The sequence below is a fragment of the Lichenostomus cassidix genome, chromosome 1 (assembly GCF_008360975.1).
Source record: "Lichenostomus cassidix isolate B80296 chromosome 1, HeHo_3.0, whole genome shotgun sequence".
NCBI classification, from domain to species: domain Eukaryota; kingdom Metazoa; phylum Chordata; class Aves; order Passeriformes; family Meliphagidae; genus Lichenostomus; species Lichenostomus cassidix.
Genome location: NC_139479.1, coordinates 6,853,832 through 6,870,894, shown reverse-complemented (window position 1 = coordinate 6,870,894; position 17,063 = coordinate 6,853,832). Strand labels below are relative to the sequence as shown.

Here is a 17,063-nt window from a genome sequence, read left to right as displayed (position 1 = left end):
TTACTGTTGGTGATCCTTTCCCACCTCAGATGACAGGAACCTTCCCTTGGCACGGCTGGGGGGAAAGACGTGGATGAGCTCCTGAAAAGCAGTGGCACAGAGCTGCAGCATTCCCTGAGAAGGTCAGTGGTGGAAGGAAGATACTCACCAGGAAGGTGCTGGGACTTCTTCAGTTTGAAAGTGTGTGAGAGAAGAGCGTTTTCCTTCATCTTCCTTTGTAAACTTAGATCTTTTTGTGGAAAAATTATGCAGGGAAATGACAGAGGATGAAACCTGTCCCTGTTCTTCCTGTGTGCTTTTAGATCCCTCAAGTTTGCTTTGCCAGACCTGAAATGCCACTAGAGAATAATCAAGGTAATGTTTGCCATCGTTCTAAATGGTGAGTATACGCTTATTCTGCATTATCCAGTAGTGGATTAGACAGATCCTTTGGAAATTTGGTGGTTAAATACTCAATTATTGTGATCATCGTCTCTTTACCCTTTTTAAAACTCTGCCACCTTTTTCCCCTCACCTTTTGGTCTCTCATTATTTTTTCCAAATACCGAATTATTGTAGTATTTAAAAGAGCAAAAGATATCATCCCTGGGAGGAAATTTTTTTTATTCCTTAATGTCACAAATACTTTTGACCTTCCTGCTGTATTTCACCCTTTCTCTCAAACACATATCTCATTTGAGCACCCTCTGTGTCAATGAGTTGCGGAAATCTTCCAGCTGCTGCCCTGTCTGTGAACATTCTTTTTTAGGGAAGGGAAAGGAGTAAGGTGGGAAAGATGGGAATATTTCAGGCTACATTCATCAGACGAGATCTGAACAACAGAGGGGAGCTGATCTCTTTTGCCCTGAGCAACAGCTCTCCTGAGGGTTTGGCGGGGTTCAGGTGGAGGATTTTTTCCAACTTCCTTTCCAGAAGAAAGAGGAGAAATTGCCACAAAGGCTGCATTGCTGAGAGGCTTCTCTGAGCTTCCATTGCTGGGGGGATTTTTTCTCACTGGATGGTCCTTGTGCACTTGCTTTACATGTCCTGCACAGTGCAAAGATACCCTTGTAAATAGAGATCTTAGAAGTCTACTATGAAATGCCACTAGCAGAGGACCTAGATTTGGCATTTGTGTATAAGGAAAACAGGCTGGATATGGTTTGGGTGCAGACATTTCCTTTATTGAGTGATTAGAGAAGCAGGGAGGGGAAGGAGGGGATTTGGTTATCAGCAGGCTCATTCCTACAATGCCCACTGTGTGCACAGCAGTGGGGGAGGTCTGCTCTGAAGTCCAGGGACATGACTGAGCTTGGGGCAGCTGGAGCTCAACATTGAGCTTGTTCAGGACAGCCTCACCTATAGGACAGCCGATGCACCAATGCCCCTCTGGATGTCACCCTGAACCCATATGAGGCTCCTGTACCAGCAGCAACACTTGCATCCATCATTTTCCAGACAACCACCTGCAGTCAGACATTTGGGAACAGGCAAATCCTTAATCTGTCTGGCACTCAGTTTATGTAACTGCCTAACAAAAACAACATATGCCCCTGTTGGCACACAGAGGGTGGACTGGTGCAGAGGGTAGCAAATGAAGCAGCCCCTGGGCAGGCTGCACAAAGAAAGAGCAGTCTGAGGCCAGCATATTGTTCCCCTTCTTGTCCTTAGACTCCAGCTGTTGTCAGGGCCCTGACTGAAGGGGACTTTCCTTTAGCTGTGGCTGCTAGATAAGGGCATGGGGAAAAGGAGAAGAGCAGACAAACAAAATTACAACCTGTCTAAAATCGTTTCCAGCTCCCAGAGTCCTTCACTATCATTTATCCTTGAAGTGATGCTGTTTTGCTAATTCTCCAGTCAAAATACTGTGCCCAGGCATGATGGGACCTGAATTTTGATGAAGAGGCCACAGCTCATCCTTTTGTGATGCTCTCTCTGTGTATCTCTCTCTGTAAATACCTCTCCTATGTACAATAACTGGGATGGTTTGAATAGAACCAGGCTGGGCAGCTGCTGGGTTGATGCCCTTCAGTGGGGATTTTCCCAACCACTGGTTTTGCAAGTCTCCTTTACCCAGGCAGTGTAAACCCTTAAATACAGTCCTATGCATGTTGCCTTTAGAAAGGATGGAGGAAAGGCAGAGCAATTGCAGCTCAAACTGTCATTTGTCCTATACATTAAAACCTTAAGGACTATAAAAATAAAAGCTTGATGCTTGCTGAAGCTGATGCTTCCTGGCATATCACCTCACAAGTCTGTCTTATTAAAAATGCCCATGGGAATAGAGGTGTAGTGGGCAATTGCTTTGCTGCAAACCACAGGGAGAGACAGCCCAGCTGCTGGGAAATTCCCCCTCTGGACATTCAGCAGGAGTGTGGAGCAAACCCTCCTGATCCCAGCAGTGCTGTAATAGAGGTGGCTTTGGTAAAGCTGTTGGTATCCTATGTTTTGCTGTAAAAAAAGAAAAAAAGGATTATGTTTGTGTCAGAGCCAATAAACTGCAGCAGAAAACCTGTCAGTAGCAATGGCACAATTTCCTGCTAGTGAGTACACAGAAGCTGCTGATGTGGCTTCTCATTTTGTTGAGGAGAAGGTAGGATGTGTCTGGGAAAGCAATTAAAAAAACTTTTAGTTCTTCCTCTCTAATGAGTTTATTTTCATGGAAGCAGAGAAAGGGTGCTGGAAGAGACCTAAAAGGTCATCTCATTCCAACCCCCCTGCCATGGGCAGGGACACCTTCCACCAGATCAGGTTGGTCAGAGCTTCATCCAAGATGGCCTTGAACACTGCCAGGGTTGGGGCATCCATGACTTCTCTAGGTACCCTGTGCCAGTGCCTCATCACCCTCACAGTAAAGAATTTCATCTCTATATCTAAGATAAATTTCCCCTGTGAAAGGGGGAAAACCATTTTGCATTAAAAGCAAAAATAATTTTGCAGATGTTTTGTTGACTGGATGTTTTTCCCCACAAAACAACCTGTCCGTGGAGGCTGATGTCTCCCATTCCTTTTGCTCTTCTCTGGTTTCTCCCCAAAAGCTTCTCCTCTTCCTTGTTGTTCAGCCACCTGTGTGGGACTAACTTGGGAGGAAACAACAGCCACACACCACCCAAGTCAGGCTGATAGAAGACAAAGTGGCTGCTCCCATTGAACATAAGGCACTATGGTGACTGTCTTGAGAACTGGCAAAGCAGCAAAAACTGTGCTGGAGATGCAGTTTCTCATCTATGATGAGATCATGAAGCCAGCAGTTGAACAATATTTCTTGTTTTGTTTTTACTCACGCCGTTGTACCAGTACACAGCGGGAATGTGTTTTCAAACACTGCACTGCATCTCCCTCAGAGCTGAGAGCAGTGCAGCTCACGGCTGCCCCAGCTCACGGCTCTGGTAGAGAAATGTTAGGTTGAGTGAACAAAGGAAAGAAAGAAGCAAAAAGCATGAATTTGACACACTTTGGGCAATTAATTTGTCTCCCTGCCCACTGCCAGACTCAGCATGCACTACCCTCCCCTTTTCCACACCTGGAATGCTGTAGCCCACCCACAGCTGCTGATCTTTAAAGCATCTCTGCCTGCTCCCTAGCCAAATCATGTCCCATCAGGCAGCAGAGAGACCGCAACTGAGACACTGAGAAATACTGAATTCTAGGTGAGCCCCCTCTTGGGGAGAGGAATTAATCAGAGATGATGTTCTAGGTGACATCTATTCTCAGCAGGTTTAAAAACCACAGCAGAAGATTTTTAGGAATCTTACACAAGAGCTCCTCAGTCAGCACTGGTGTGCAAGTGGCAATTAGCCTGGCTAGAGAGGAGGAAAATACAGTGTAATAATTTCTTTTTCTTGCTGTGCCTACTTTGCTAACGATGCATCCTTTTCTCCCCCTCCACACCTTGTGGGGCGGGCAGTGATCCTCTGGGTCCCGCAGGTCCATGGGGTGTGGGCCTGTGTGCGCTCCTGCCCTCCCAGCTGCGTGTGCACCCCGGAGCGGAGCTGCTCCGTGCTCTGTGACCGCGCCGGGCTGGGACAGATCCCCAGCGAGTTCCCCTGTGAAGCCTCTTCCATCAACCTGGACAAAAACAGCATCAAGTTCCTGTCTGAGAGGGCCTTTGGGACGCTGCCTTCCCTCAAGTCCCTGTCGCTCAACCACAACAACATCTCCTTCATCACACCCGGGGCGTTCAAGGGGCTGCCCAGCCTGACGGAGCTGAAGATGGCCCACAACGAGTACATTCGCTATCTCCACACAAGGACCTTCACCGCGCTCCGCCGCCTCGTGAGGCTGGACCTGGCTGACTGCAACCTCTTCAACATCCCAGACAGGATCTTCATCGAGCTGCCTGCTCTGCAGGAGCTATTCTGCTTCCAGAACAACTTCCGAAGGATCCCGGGCGCCATCAGGGGCATGGAGAACTTGACCCATGTGTACCTGGAGAGAAACAGGATTGAAGCAGTGGCCTATAACTCCCTGCAGGGCCTGAGCAAGCTGAAATACCTGAATCTGCAGGACAACAAGATAAATGTCATCCATGAGCGAGCTTTTCAGGCCTGTCAGAGGATGGAGTACCTGTACCTGAATGACAATTTGATCAGCGAGCTTCCAGAAAACTCCTTTGATGGCCTGAGGCGCCTGAAGATGCTCAACCTGGGCGGGAATTTTATCAGGAACATTTCCAACACCTGGTTCAGGGACTTGGGGGAGCTGGAGATCCTTTACCTGGACCGCAACAGGATCAGCTACATCGAGGAAGGGGCTTTTGAGAACCTCACCAGCCTGGTGGCTCTGCACTTGAACAGCAACAACCTGACGACGCTGCCCTTCTCGGTGTTCGAGCCCGTGTACTTCCTGGGGCGGCTGTACCTCTTCCGCAACCCCTGGGAGTGCGACTGCCGCATCGAGTGGCTCAAGGAGTGGATGGAGAACTACAGGCTCGTCAGGGATATTCCGTGTGCCTCCCCCTCCTCCGTGGCTGGGATTGACCTGACGGATGTGCTCTTCGAGAGGTCTCCTGAAGGTTACTGCCTCGACCCTGTGGAGCTGAACGTCACCTCCGAGGGGCCGACCCCGAGCGGGGAGCCTTGGTCTACCACAGAGAGCAAGTTCAACAGCCTTATCTCCAAACTCTTGCTCCAGATGGGCCTTCCTGAAGAGGTGGCAAACGCCACTGAGGTGTACAGTAACACCACACAGCCAGATGGACAGACTGAAGGGGTTTCTTCAGGCATGGGGGAAGGCAGAACCGAGGCTGACTCCTCTTCCTTGTACCTTCCAGCACTTTTTACGGTGATTGTTCTCTTGTGCAAATAGTCCAAGGGCTGTATGGAGCAGGGGTCCTGCTAAAGCATTTAGTCCCTGCACCTACTTAGTAGTTAGAGAAAAGTTTTTATTGTGGGCCTCTGATACGTAATGGGCTCCAAACTCTTCTAGGCTGGGTTTGTTGGATCTATACCCAGATTCCCCTGGGAATGGTGGGATCTGGGTCCCACCCTGCGTGATAAACCTTCCCTGTGGGTGTCTTAGAGCCTCCTGGATACTCACAGGAAGATGAGTGGCACTAAGGTTGAATTTTGCCTTGAGATGTGTGATGTCCCCTGCTGGGAACTGCAGGAAGAGGGGTCTGTCTGTGGGGTGTTTGTTCCATTGGGCCAATTCCAGGTGACCCAACTGCATGAGAGCAAATGAGGCAGCAAAACCAGACCGCTCTTCATGTCCTGACAGACACCCAAACCCACGGCAGGCACTGCTGAACAATGGGAAACTACTCCTGATTTCCACCAGCAGGTAAAGGAGGGAGCAGGGCAGTCCTGGGCAACATCCAGGGATGCAGCACTAGGCCTCATGAAAATTAGGAAAACATCTGGGGAAGGCACATGCCCCAGGCAGGTCTGGGCACAGTGTTTGGCCTCAACCACAGGCAGGATTTCGATCCTTTCTCCCCCTGTTATCCTGGCACTGGTGCAGGGGAACCAGATGGACCTGTGTTTGTCAAAACATTTTTCTCTGAGGCTAAGCTACTTAAACTTAACAACCTACTTATTCACATCATTTCAATGTGTTTAATTTTTCAATGAATATATTGTTTCAAGGAATACATTGTTTTTATTTGTAGGTTTTTTCATGGCATGACAACAGGGGCAGAACATGGTGATGACAGACCCTATGAAATATTTTGTATTTCCACCACTAATGTGTACCATGTTGTGTGTCATATTATGCCATACTGATCATTTTCTCTTATATGGCATCTTAAGTGTTTTATCTTTGAAATCTTCAATGAAAGCTGCTAATATGACCAGAAAGAATGATGTTTTATGTATCGAAGCATATTAATAAAATAATTTGATATTTTACTCACAAAAATAAATTAACTGCTCAAATTTCAGGGTTTTTTGAGGTCCTTGAACAAGTCTGGTAATTTTTTTTGGTAGGTTACTCAAATGGGTGCACATAAGTGTCCTTTCATGGTCTAGAGCAAATGGCAAGCTATTTATCACAGCATAAATACTTTCATTTAGAACTCTGACTGTGCTAATGTTTGTGTTAAGCAGCAACACTTCAAAATATAAGTGACTATATTGAAACATACTTCTGTCCGAAAAGATCTACTGCTTTCTAATTAGAAGCAGAGATTTCCAGAGGAAAGCTGAGTACAGGGAAAACGAAGCCTTCTCTCCTGCAGTGGCTCCTCAGTTATCTGTAGCTCAACCACAGCATCCCCAGGGAATCAAAATGCCAGATGGTTTGATAAATGCCTATTTGACCTGTTCCGTGAACTAAATTCAATGAGTTTGGATTTCCAGGCTATTTATGAATCCATTAATCTTCTTAAGTGCTAAATTCATCTGTGTACTATAAGAGGCTGTTTTTCAAACCTAGTCCAGCCCAGTGCTGTAGAGGCATATTAGGTTAAGGATGCCTTTACAGAAGCACTATTTCATCCTGTCAGGGGAGGTTTATCAATAGGCCTGGCACAGATGGTGGGAGACAAAAGGTTGTATTTCACTTCCTATAAGTACAGATGCCTCATGAGTGAATTGTTTTTATAACCCACATACTCATTTTCTGTAGCACATTAAAGCTGAAGATCGCCTTACTGTGCAATTGTTGAGTGGCTTTCAAGTCAATTAATGCCTCAAAGATGCTCCTGCTTTATCTGCAAGATGCAGATCTGATCATGGAGCATCTTAAAATGTCGGTTTTAGCAGAGATTGTGCTGTCAGGTGACAGACAAGAGGGATGTACATTGTACTTAACAGTGTAACAACAGGGCCATTGACCTCGGCTATCAATGGTTTAAGTGTCTCTTACACTCAAATACCTGCCTGCCCCAGAAAGCTTTCCCTGTGCTGCTCTAACTCAGCTGTGGCTGCCTGGAAAGAGCACGGCTGTCATCGTGCTGTGTGTAATGGCCCTTCAGCTTCCCTGCAGGAACAGGGACAGATTCCATGCTCTCCTGCTCTGAAATCCTGCTCTTCCCTCTGAGCTGAGAGATCAGCAATGTGTGTTTGCAGTGGCATGGAGCAGCTGGCATGTGGGCACTGAGTGGATGGGGAAAATCTGTGAGCCTGGGATTGCTCTCTCTTTGCTCCTCTCTCCTCCCTGCTGTTCATTCCTTGAGGAGACACTAGAAATGCCTGGTTCATTCTTTCATGATTCTTGTTTCTAAACTCTTCGTAAATAGCTTGTTTCACTGATTACATGGGCAGGTGACAACTCATAATCACATTTTTTTGAACAAACAGTTTGAGTTTTTATTTTCTTAGATCAGATTCTTGCTGCAAAATTGTGCTTCAGTGAGTAAACCTGAACCAGGTGTTGGTTACAAATCCATGGCTCAGAGTCCCTTCACAAATCAATGCTGCTTTCAAAATCTGCCCCTGGACTGGGACACCTCCAAAGATGCCAAAGTCGTGTCTGTTTGGAATAACTGCAAATATATTTCATCAGAGTGGTGCTCCCAGCCCTGCCCTCAGCACAAGGTACTGGGATTTTTTTTGAAGTAGTGGGGTGGGATGGTCATGAGCTGCCTGGAGTTAAACCTTCTGACTCAAGTTTATTCAGAGAGCTGCTGTTCCCATACTGAAGCACCTGAGGCCCTTGGAGAAAGCAATTAGTTTTAATGTGTGGTACCTGGTGACACTTCACTGCTCTTCACTGGTGCTGCTGGTTTTTATGCTTTACAACAGTTACTGTTAGAGCAGAAGGGAGAAGTTGTCCATGTAAACAGAGGAAAGAAACTACCTGATTTTGGATGTCATCTCTGGGTCTCAGAATTCTGTCACTGTGTTGTACCCCTAGGATCATACTCAGTGTTTAACATGAACACATTTATGCCCCTTTCCTTTTTCTTTAAATTTACAGCTACTGCCAGTAACCCCCTGTGAAATGTAGCTATTGGCTGTTTTGCTTTTCTTGTGGATTATCATATTTTCCTGCTTTGGAAAGAAACATGAAGTCCAGGACATGAGGAATCACTGTCTTTTGCTAGAGAGGCAGCAGCTGCTGTCTGAGACTGACAGCTGCTGGCCAGCTGAGACTCAGGAACTTCATGGCCAATTCTCAAGGGTGTTGTTATGTATTTTAGCTAATCCTTGTCTTCACAATATCTGGCTGATAGCTCTTAATAAATTTTAATTTGTTGGGTTTTCCCCAGATAATTTTTGTGGCCACAAATTCAAGAGGGACCAAATCAACTGAGTTAAAGTTTATTAACACCAGGAGAAACTGGTGTTTCTCCTTTGGAGGATATGAAGCCTTGAAAAAAAATAGCCTGTCATGGTTACTCCTGCTCCAGTGTGAGCTTCAGAAGACAGAGCTGGTTTGGGTGAGAAAAAAATGCTTGTAATGCCTGCTTTTGTAGAGTCAATGTATGGGATTTTTGCAGAAACACTAGTAATACTGGTCCTTCCTTTTCCCCCGCCCAAATCAGGTGGAGATTGGTGGAGTTTGAAGAATCTGCTGCAATAACCTTCAAAGCAGTTTTAAAAGAACTTTATAGAAAATGTTAACCATGGAATAAAGACCAGAAATTATAATCTTAAAAAAAAAAAAAAAAAGAGTATTACTTCAAAGAAAAATATATAGCTAATATTTAAAACATAAACATAAACATGTACAAGACCAGCACCAAAGTTCCATTTCTCATGGGGCAAGAATGGTATTTTAAACTCCAATATACAGATGAATATAGGAAACAGATATTTCTGGACAGAGAATTATCTATGCTTCTTACCCAAAGCCTGATGTTGTTGACCCTGTGATTAGCTGAACCAGTCTGATCTTGTGCTCTGTGGTTAGTTTTAGCCTTGAATGGGAGAAGTTAATTTCTTCTGCAGTTCTTCTCAACTTTGACCTTCACCACATCCTTTGATTTTTATTGTACTTCCTTCTTCATCTCTCTTTTAAAGGACTGTTTGAGAGTTAATTCTGAACTTGCACAGCATAAATCTTATATTCTCTATGAAAAATCTCAAAGCATTTCAAAAAGACTCAAAACTACCATTAGTTTTTCTATACACACCTGACAGTTTACTCTTCATGCATATTCTATGTATTTGCTGTCTGGATAAACAACTTATTTCACTTTGTGGTTGTTCAGCACCTAACATGGGGGTTTTGACCTGTGACAGGAGACTCTTGATGTGGCTGTAGGTTTGCAATGAGGCTTAAGGTGCTGCTATTCTGCCTCCCCTTGTTTTCCACACCCTCCTTTCCACTCTTTCCCTCCTGCACCTGCTTGTTTCTGCTCCAAGCCAAGACTTGCCTGTGCCCTCACTGTGCTGCTCCAGCAGGGCCAGCTGTGACTGAAACTGGATCACTGCAATGGCCCAGTTAAAACCAACACTCAACCCTTCCCTCTTTTTTTGATGGTTGGGATCCCTACTACTTGCACTAAAATTTTATAAGCCAGGTTGGGCCATAAGTGGATTAAAATGGGGATAATAATAATAATAATAAAAATAATAAAATATTATTGCTATATATGAAAGGGGAACAAGCTAAATGGGGAATGTAGTGCTCAGTTGCTGCTCAGTTTGCTTAGACTGAGGGCAGCCTCACAGGCACAGGGATACTGGGGAGTCTTGGGCTCTGGGGGGGTAGATCAGGGGACAAGCAAGGAAACACTGAGTCGCTGAGGGGATGAGGATGTGCTGGACTCACAGCAAGCAGTGCCATGCAGGCAGGTGTAAAAACACATGTAGGTCAGTGGGGTTTTGCTGCTGGGCTTCTGATGATGAAAGCAAGGCACAGTGCCAGGGTGGGCAAACAGGATAAATCAGTAACAAAGGACAACCAGCCGTGCACACGTAATTTGGGATGGAATTGGCAGCAGCAATTCCTCACAGTGCTGAATGATTATGCCTCAATGTGCTGTGACAATAAGAAATACATCAGACACTAAGTGGCCAGGCACTTTCTTGATGTATGAGACTGGTGAAAAGCCAGAGGGCAAGGTAGAGAAATAAATGATAAACTTGCAATCAGACAAAGCTGGTTGTAAATAACTGTGCTGAAACTGGTGATTGATTATTTCAGTAGGCAAAAAGTAGCAGCAAATTTGCAGACGCAGAATCTTTTAGGCCAGCAAAGCTTAAAGGAGGTGTTGATGAATTCCAAATTACTTTAAAGCCAGGTAATTTGGAGCAATAGGATTGATAAAATAGATGCTGGCATATGTAAGGTAATACATATTGGAAGACACAACCTGAACTGTTCACAGGCACAGCTGAGTCCTTTAGGGAAAAGACCTGAGCATTGCTGTGAAGAGCTGGTATCTTTTCTGGGCAACATTTTCCAGGACTTCACCACTCCCACAGTAAAGAATTTCTTCCTTATACCTAATCTAAACCTACCCTCTTTCAGTTTAAAACCATTTCTTCTTGTCCTGTCACTACATAGTCTTGTAAAAAGTCCCTCACCAGCTTTCTTGTAGGCCTCCTTCACGTACTGGAAGGTTACTATGAAGTGTCCCCTTAAAAAAAAAAAAAAAAAGTTTATTAGAAAGAGTTTGGAAAACAAGTGACAAACCAGACAGGAGGCAGATACAGGGACTGCAGGAAGAGGAGAGCTGCAACCAGTGTTGCTCTGGAGAACACAATAAAAAAAACAATGCCCCAAACCGGTGAACTGGAAATAAACCACAAATTGCTACAAGCAAGAGCTACATCCATCCCACAGACAAGGTCCTGGATTTGAAACTCTGTGAGCAGCTTCTTAACCTGCCTGTCTTTGGGGCAGTGGATGCCATGCCTGCATCTGCACCACCTTCTGAAGTCCAGATTTGAGGAACAAAGTTACTGTGATGGGGTAAAATCTCTGATGAAACCCCAAGTTACCTCGCATGGGTCATGCCTGCAAATGTGGCTCAGGGGCTGGGACTGTTCAGCCTCACCATCAGCTTCAGGCACCATCAGAATTGTTAATCCCTGTGTGCTCTGGTATCACCTTGCAGCCTTACCTCAGCTTGAATTTGCGAGACCCAGGCAGGGAGAATTTCATCACTTTGTGGATCCTAAAAGGTCCTTTTTAGTGTGAGACTTGGCATTGTGAACTTCAGACAGCCCCAGAGCCTACAGAATGACAATGGGCAGGAGTGGGGAATTAGATAGTGACACTCCCAGTGATCTCTCACTCTTAAACTGTTTTAATGATCAAACCAGATAAATATGTTAAAAACATATTAATGAAAGTACGTCAAGACCGAAAGTCAAAGCTTCTTGAATTATTATGAGTCTTTCCATTGCCTTCAGAGGCTTAATACCACAAAATACAGCCAAAGGGATATCACTGAGCCTAGCAACCCACAACAAAGTTTAAACTTTTTATATTCTATCAGAAATCTTGCTAATTTAAAACCACAAATTGTAACAAGATGATGTTGGCAGAGTGCAGTGCTCAAACTGCACTGAAACCCTTCAGAGGCTGATCCTGGCAGGGGCAGCTGCTCAAGCTGCTCAAACCAACAAGGTATTTTCCTGAAAGCAGGATCTCTCTCCTCTTCCTTTCCCAACACTTGGGAAATACACCAAAGGCTTTACTGAAATGCTTATTTTGATGAGTGGAAAACCAGAATATTTTACTTTAGGAGAGTTGTCATGATTTGCTAACTTTATCCATTACAGAGTTTACTTCTTTATCCATTACAGAGTTTACTTGTATGCATTTTTTCCCCTAACAATAATCGAAAAAAGTTTTGCAAGTTTTCATAATAAGCAGAAAACAATCTTGTGGGATTTATCTTCTTTTACCTATGGGGTAACTTCATAAATCTTTACTGATTTATTATCCAATAATCTTTACTGGGTTGTGGTTTTGACACAGATTTATTGCTTTTGTTACATCCATCCTAGTAAACAGAAATGGCTGTAAGGCAGAGTAAGGAGATGTTTAGACATTGAAATTGTTGAATTTAGTGAAAAATGACTGAGTTTTAAAAACTTAGTTTCTGCATAAGCCTGGGGTGGATTCTTCAGCATTCAGTAATATGTGTTGTAACGTTGCTGTAACCTGTAATATTTACTGCTTATTAATGAAATATTCTACACGACAATTCATCCATCTCTCACTCCACAGTTATGTTAGTTGAGAGATGAGTGCTCCTGTAATTTCAGCACCTTGGTCTGAACACATAACTTATTTCAGGAAACTGTTGATTGTACAGATGCAAAGCAGACAATTGTGTTCAAACAATCTGAAAATTCGTTTAGTGGATTAGCTCACTTCCACAAATGACTCTTTTTCTTCCTTGACAAAAAGGATCAGTTTTTACTCTCTTTTAAATCAATTTTAATTCCAATTAAAACACTTCCAATTGATAATCCCAGTTTTGATTACAGAGTCATTTAGGTTGGAAGTCAGCTGTTAACATCATCTATTACAACTCCTATGGCTCAAGCACTGGTAGCTACAGTAGCTTTCTCAGGACTGTGTGCAGTTGAATTAAGTGTCTTCAGGACTTTTTGCTAAACAGTGATTTTTTAAGGAATTTAGGAAAACTTTCTAAAGGTTATATATACATGCAGCAGACCCTTGATTTTTCCAGATAAGAATTTCCCCAAACACACTCATCATGGCTTGCCTCATCTCCCAGTGGGAACTGTGGCATCTTTAGCTTGGTAGCTCTGAATTGCTCTAATGTGGAGTTGCAGCATATCAAGAAAAGACCTGGAGCTATTGCCATGTCAGGTTCTAAAATCTGACCTTCCTGCAAGCAGCATTAGTTAAAATTGCTTGGAACCTGTTCAGAATGTTCAGTTTCTTTCACAGTAAGATTAGGTATCTTGTGAAAACTACAAATATATTGAAAGTCTACTGAAACATGAGACAATAAATAAGGCAGGTGTGAAGCTGCATGAAAAAATGAGCATATGTAACATACATTTTACCATTGCCTTGCTGCCTCACTTTTAACCATAATTAATACGCTTATTAATACTAGGAAGATACTATTTTTCTTTATGGGAAAACTAACAGGCTAATGCAGGGCAATCTACCTTCAAACACTTTTATATAATTCAGTATTATTTTTTTAATGAGGTTTTTCATAGCAAGTAAAATAAAGACAGAGACTTTGGAATATTCAAAATAAAAGAGCAGGCTATAACATACACAACTTTTGAAAAAACCAGCAACCTACAGGCCAGGATGGATGCCAGCAAGTGCATTGTTTTCATTCTGCTGTCTGCCAGGTACTTCACATACCCAGAGACAAAATCACTTTTTTGTATGGTATGATTATTTTTGCCATTGGCAGTGTTTTAAATGTAATTTACATTTTTGTTATTTGAGAGAAAAACAAAATTTTAAACTTTGTATTTCATACAGAGAGAAGAAAATAGAGAAACAGACTGAGGAGATCTCAAAAAAAATTTTTCTAGTCATCCAGTCAGATGCACGTAACAGCAAAATCCTCCTTATTTAAAGCCAGCTATGTTAGTTTATTTCAAATGTTGGAAGAACTGGGGAACATATTTACCCTGAACAAGTAAAAGATACAAATTAAATATTGAGTTTAATATATTTAAATATGGAAGATATATTCCCACATGAAATATTTTCCCTTACTGCAAACTGAATTGGAATTTTCCTAGCTGCAAACTGGAATTGCAGAGCCTTGCAGTGTGTGCCATGGATCACAGAGGGGAATTCCTGAGGCTCCTGGGGCACTGGTTCTGCCATGTCTCACAAGGGAGCTGTGCAGGTGACAAGGTCCCCAAGCTGTGAGGGCTCCCAGAGCAGACAGCAAGTGTTTGTTTGCTGGACATTTTCAAGCACATTCCCAGCTCAAAGAAGAGGGAAGAAGAAAAGGGAAGTGAGGAGCTGACAGAATTGTGGAATGATTGTGGCTGGAAGGGACCACTCCACACTCTGAGCCCCTGGCAGCTCTGCCCCCTCGGCTGCCACCCTCACCCACTGCTCCCTGAGGGCTTCCAGCTGGGGAGCTGAGGGGCCTGGGGGGCAGCAGGGGCTGTGCAGGGCAGGGCCCTGGCTCTGTGCCCCGGCTGGGGGGCAAGGAGGCCACTGCCTTGGCACATCAGGGGCTGCATTGCCTTGGGCCCCAGAGAGCTGCCCTCTGGCCCCATCTCAGCTCCCTCCAGCCCCATCCCAGCTCCCTCCAGCCCCATCCCAGCTCCCTCTGGCCCCTCTCCCTCCATCACTGCCCATCACCTGGGGCCTCATGCAGAGGCCTGGCTGCTCCATGGCAAGGGGACAGTTGGGCATCACCTTCTCCATGACCATGTCCATGTCTTTCTGACTGCAGCAGAGGCTCTCAGGGAGCTCTCCTGGCACCAGGCACCACAGGGCTCTGTGCCCCTTATATAGCTTGGTGGGCTCTGCCATGTCACAAAGGCCTCTGGGCACCACAATGTCCTGCATCGCAAAGGGCTCTGACACAAGGCACCTGTGTCACAAAGGGCCACACCTGACATCCCTTCAACAGCCAAATGCACTGGAACTGACATGGAGCAGTCCTTGGATTTGGGCACTTGCAGGCCCTGATGTGCCCAGAGTCCTGAGAGGCTTTGGGCACAATCCCACACTGAGCCCCACACTGCAGAGCCCTGGCTTTGGAACGTGAGCTATTTGGGGCATGAGACATTGGCCAGGCAGACACAGCCAGGGACTTGGGGGCACTGGCTCTGTTGGAAGTGATACAACTTTTCAAACTTTTGTCATGGCTTTATTGGCCTTTGCCAAGGTGGGAAAAGCAGAATTTTGTCTTCAAAAAAGTCTTTCTTCGAAAGACCCTTTTCATTAAGGGTTTACGTTTTGCTGGCTGAGGCCTCATGGACTTCAATCAACAAAAAGACTCAGAGGGTCTCCCTTTGCTCAAGATGGACATGAATTTTCAGAGACCTTTTGAAATGAACGATACCAAGTAATACTGAAGGAGAAACCACATTTTCTGACTTGTAGGAAAATGCACCTTAAAATCAAGTTTGTAAGAGTGGTATCACCTGCTCCTCCTTGCAGTTACACAAAGATGGACCCAAGCATGAGACAATTGTGCTATTTTGCTTCTATTTACATTTTGGGAAGAATGCTGAGGGCTCCACCTGGATGGCCAACAATGGAAAAACACAGACTCATGCTCCAGCTTCAAGATGTGCTACACTTAAACATACGCAAATTCATTCCTTATGTAGACACTGAAACAAGCTATGGCTGCTGTTAAGGGAAAATGTGTAAGTATTACTTTACTGAGGATCAACATGAATTCTTTCAAGGATACAGCTACTAGTTCAGTTATCTTCCACAACACAAACCCAGGCTCAAGCTACATAATAATAATAATGATAATAATAGAGAGATGTGGCCAGATTTAATGTTCTTGATTGTACCATGGCAGTTGCTATGAGATACAGCAGGATGCATGCAAATGCATGAATGCTCCCACTATTTTTGCTTAGAAAGGTTAACGTTGTATGAGAAACCAACTCTCTGCCCAAAATCCACTGAGAAATGTATTTCTGAGGTAAGAATGAATTATTTATTTATGTACAGGTCTGGGAAAGAAGCTTTTAAAAGCCTTTAATGCTAAGGCTAAATTTTAAGGAGTCAAGAAGCTTTCTGTACTTGCTTCAGTCCAGCTTTCACAGAATTGGAGCAGGAGACTGCTAAAAATCACTTGAGGGGAAGAAAATAAAAGTTACTACAGGCGCATTTACTGTATCAACAAGCAAATAAAACCCCCAAACACTGTAAACATTCAGATTTTGGAAATTTGTATTTTTTGTTTAGCATTAGCAAAAACACACTCTCCTCTACTCTAAGCTTGTGCACTCATCCTCAGTGTGGACACACAAGGCACAATCATTCAGAAGTTACTTTTGCCCTGCTTGTCAATGATGTGCTTCCCGTTGTGCAGGTATTTTGATTTATATGTGACTATTTAACATAATGTGCAGCAGTTTCCTTGGTAAGAGTTATGACTGTCTCTGAGCTTATTAAAAGTAGAGAAGAAATTAGTCTGAGAGACAGGTTTATTAAGGAAATAAATATGCTTTATGTAAAAAAACCCAGACTTTTAATGATGCCTGCTTTAGCTCATCCTGTCAATTTTGCTAATAAAAACAGATAACTTTACTACAGTCAGGAAATATATATATTTTTCTGTAGTTTTCAAAAATCCTTTTCTACCAAGTATTTTAAAGCCTGAAATTGAGTTCTAACTGCCTTCATTAAAGATGTTGAATACTATTTGCAGAAGAGAATGGGGCCAGAACTGTTTGCATCTAGTATTTCCATGTAGATTTGCAAAGCACCCCTGTAAGCTCTGGCAGCATTTCCAAGTATTTCTTTAAGTAACAGCACTCTGAAATAATTTCCTTATAGAAAAGAATAAAAAGGGAACAAATACTGGTTAGTCTGTGCATTGACTTTTCCTAGTGGCTCTAGTACCCAGTTTTTGGAGTATACACATCAACTCAGTGCTGCTCAGGCTGCAACACCTCATCTTCTATGTTATCTGAATTACATTGTTAATGAAGTTTCCAAGGTAGGCAGTGATGACCTCTTAGAGGTCAGTGGCACAGCATTTTTCTTGATCAAGCCTTATAACAAAGAAACCATTGCTAAAACAC

The 17,063-nt window shown here is 43.9% G+C and overlaps 1 protein-coding gene across 1 annotated transcript; it reads left to right on the top strand.

The window, feature by feature from the left end:
- The first annotated feature begins 317 nt into the window (after nt 1-317).
- Nucleotides 318-6,310, top strand: NYX (nyctalopin). Its single transcript, XM_085048898.1, has 2 exons — nt 318-354; nt 3,887-6,310. Exons 1-2 carry the CDS (start codon nt 333-335, stop codon nt 5,284-5,286), a joined length of 1,422 nt encoding a protein of 473 aa, XP_084905024.1. The 5' UTR covers nt 318-332; the 3' UTR covers nt 5,287-6,310.
- The last annotated feature ends 10,753 nt before the right edge of the window (nt 6,311-17,063 follow it).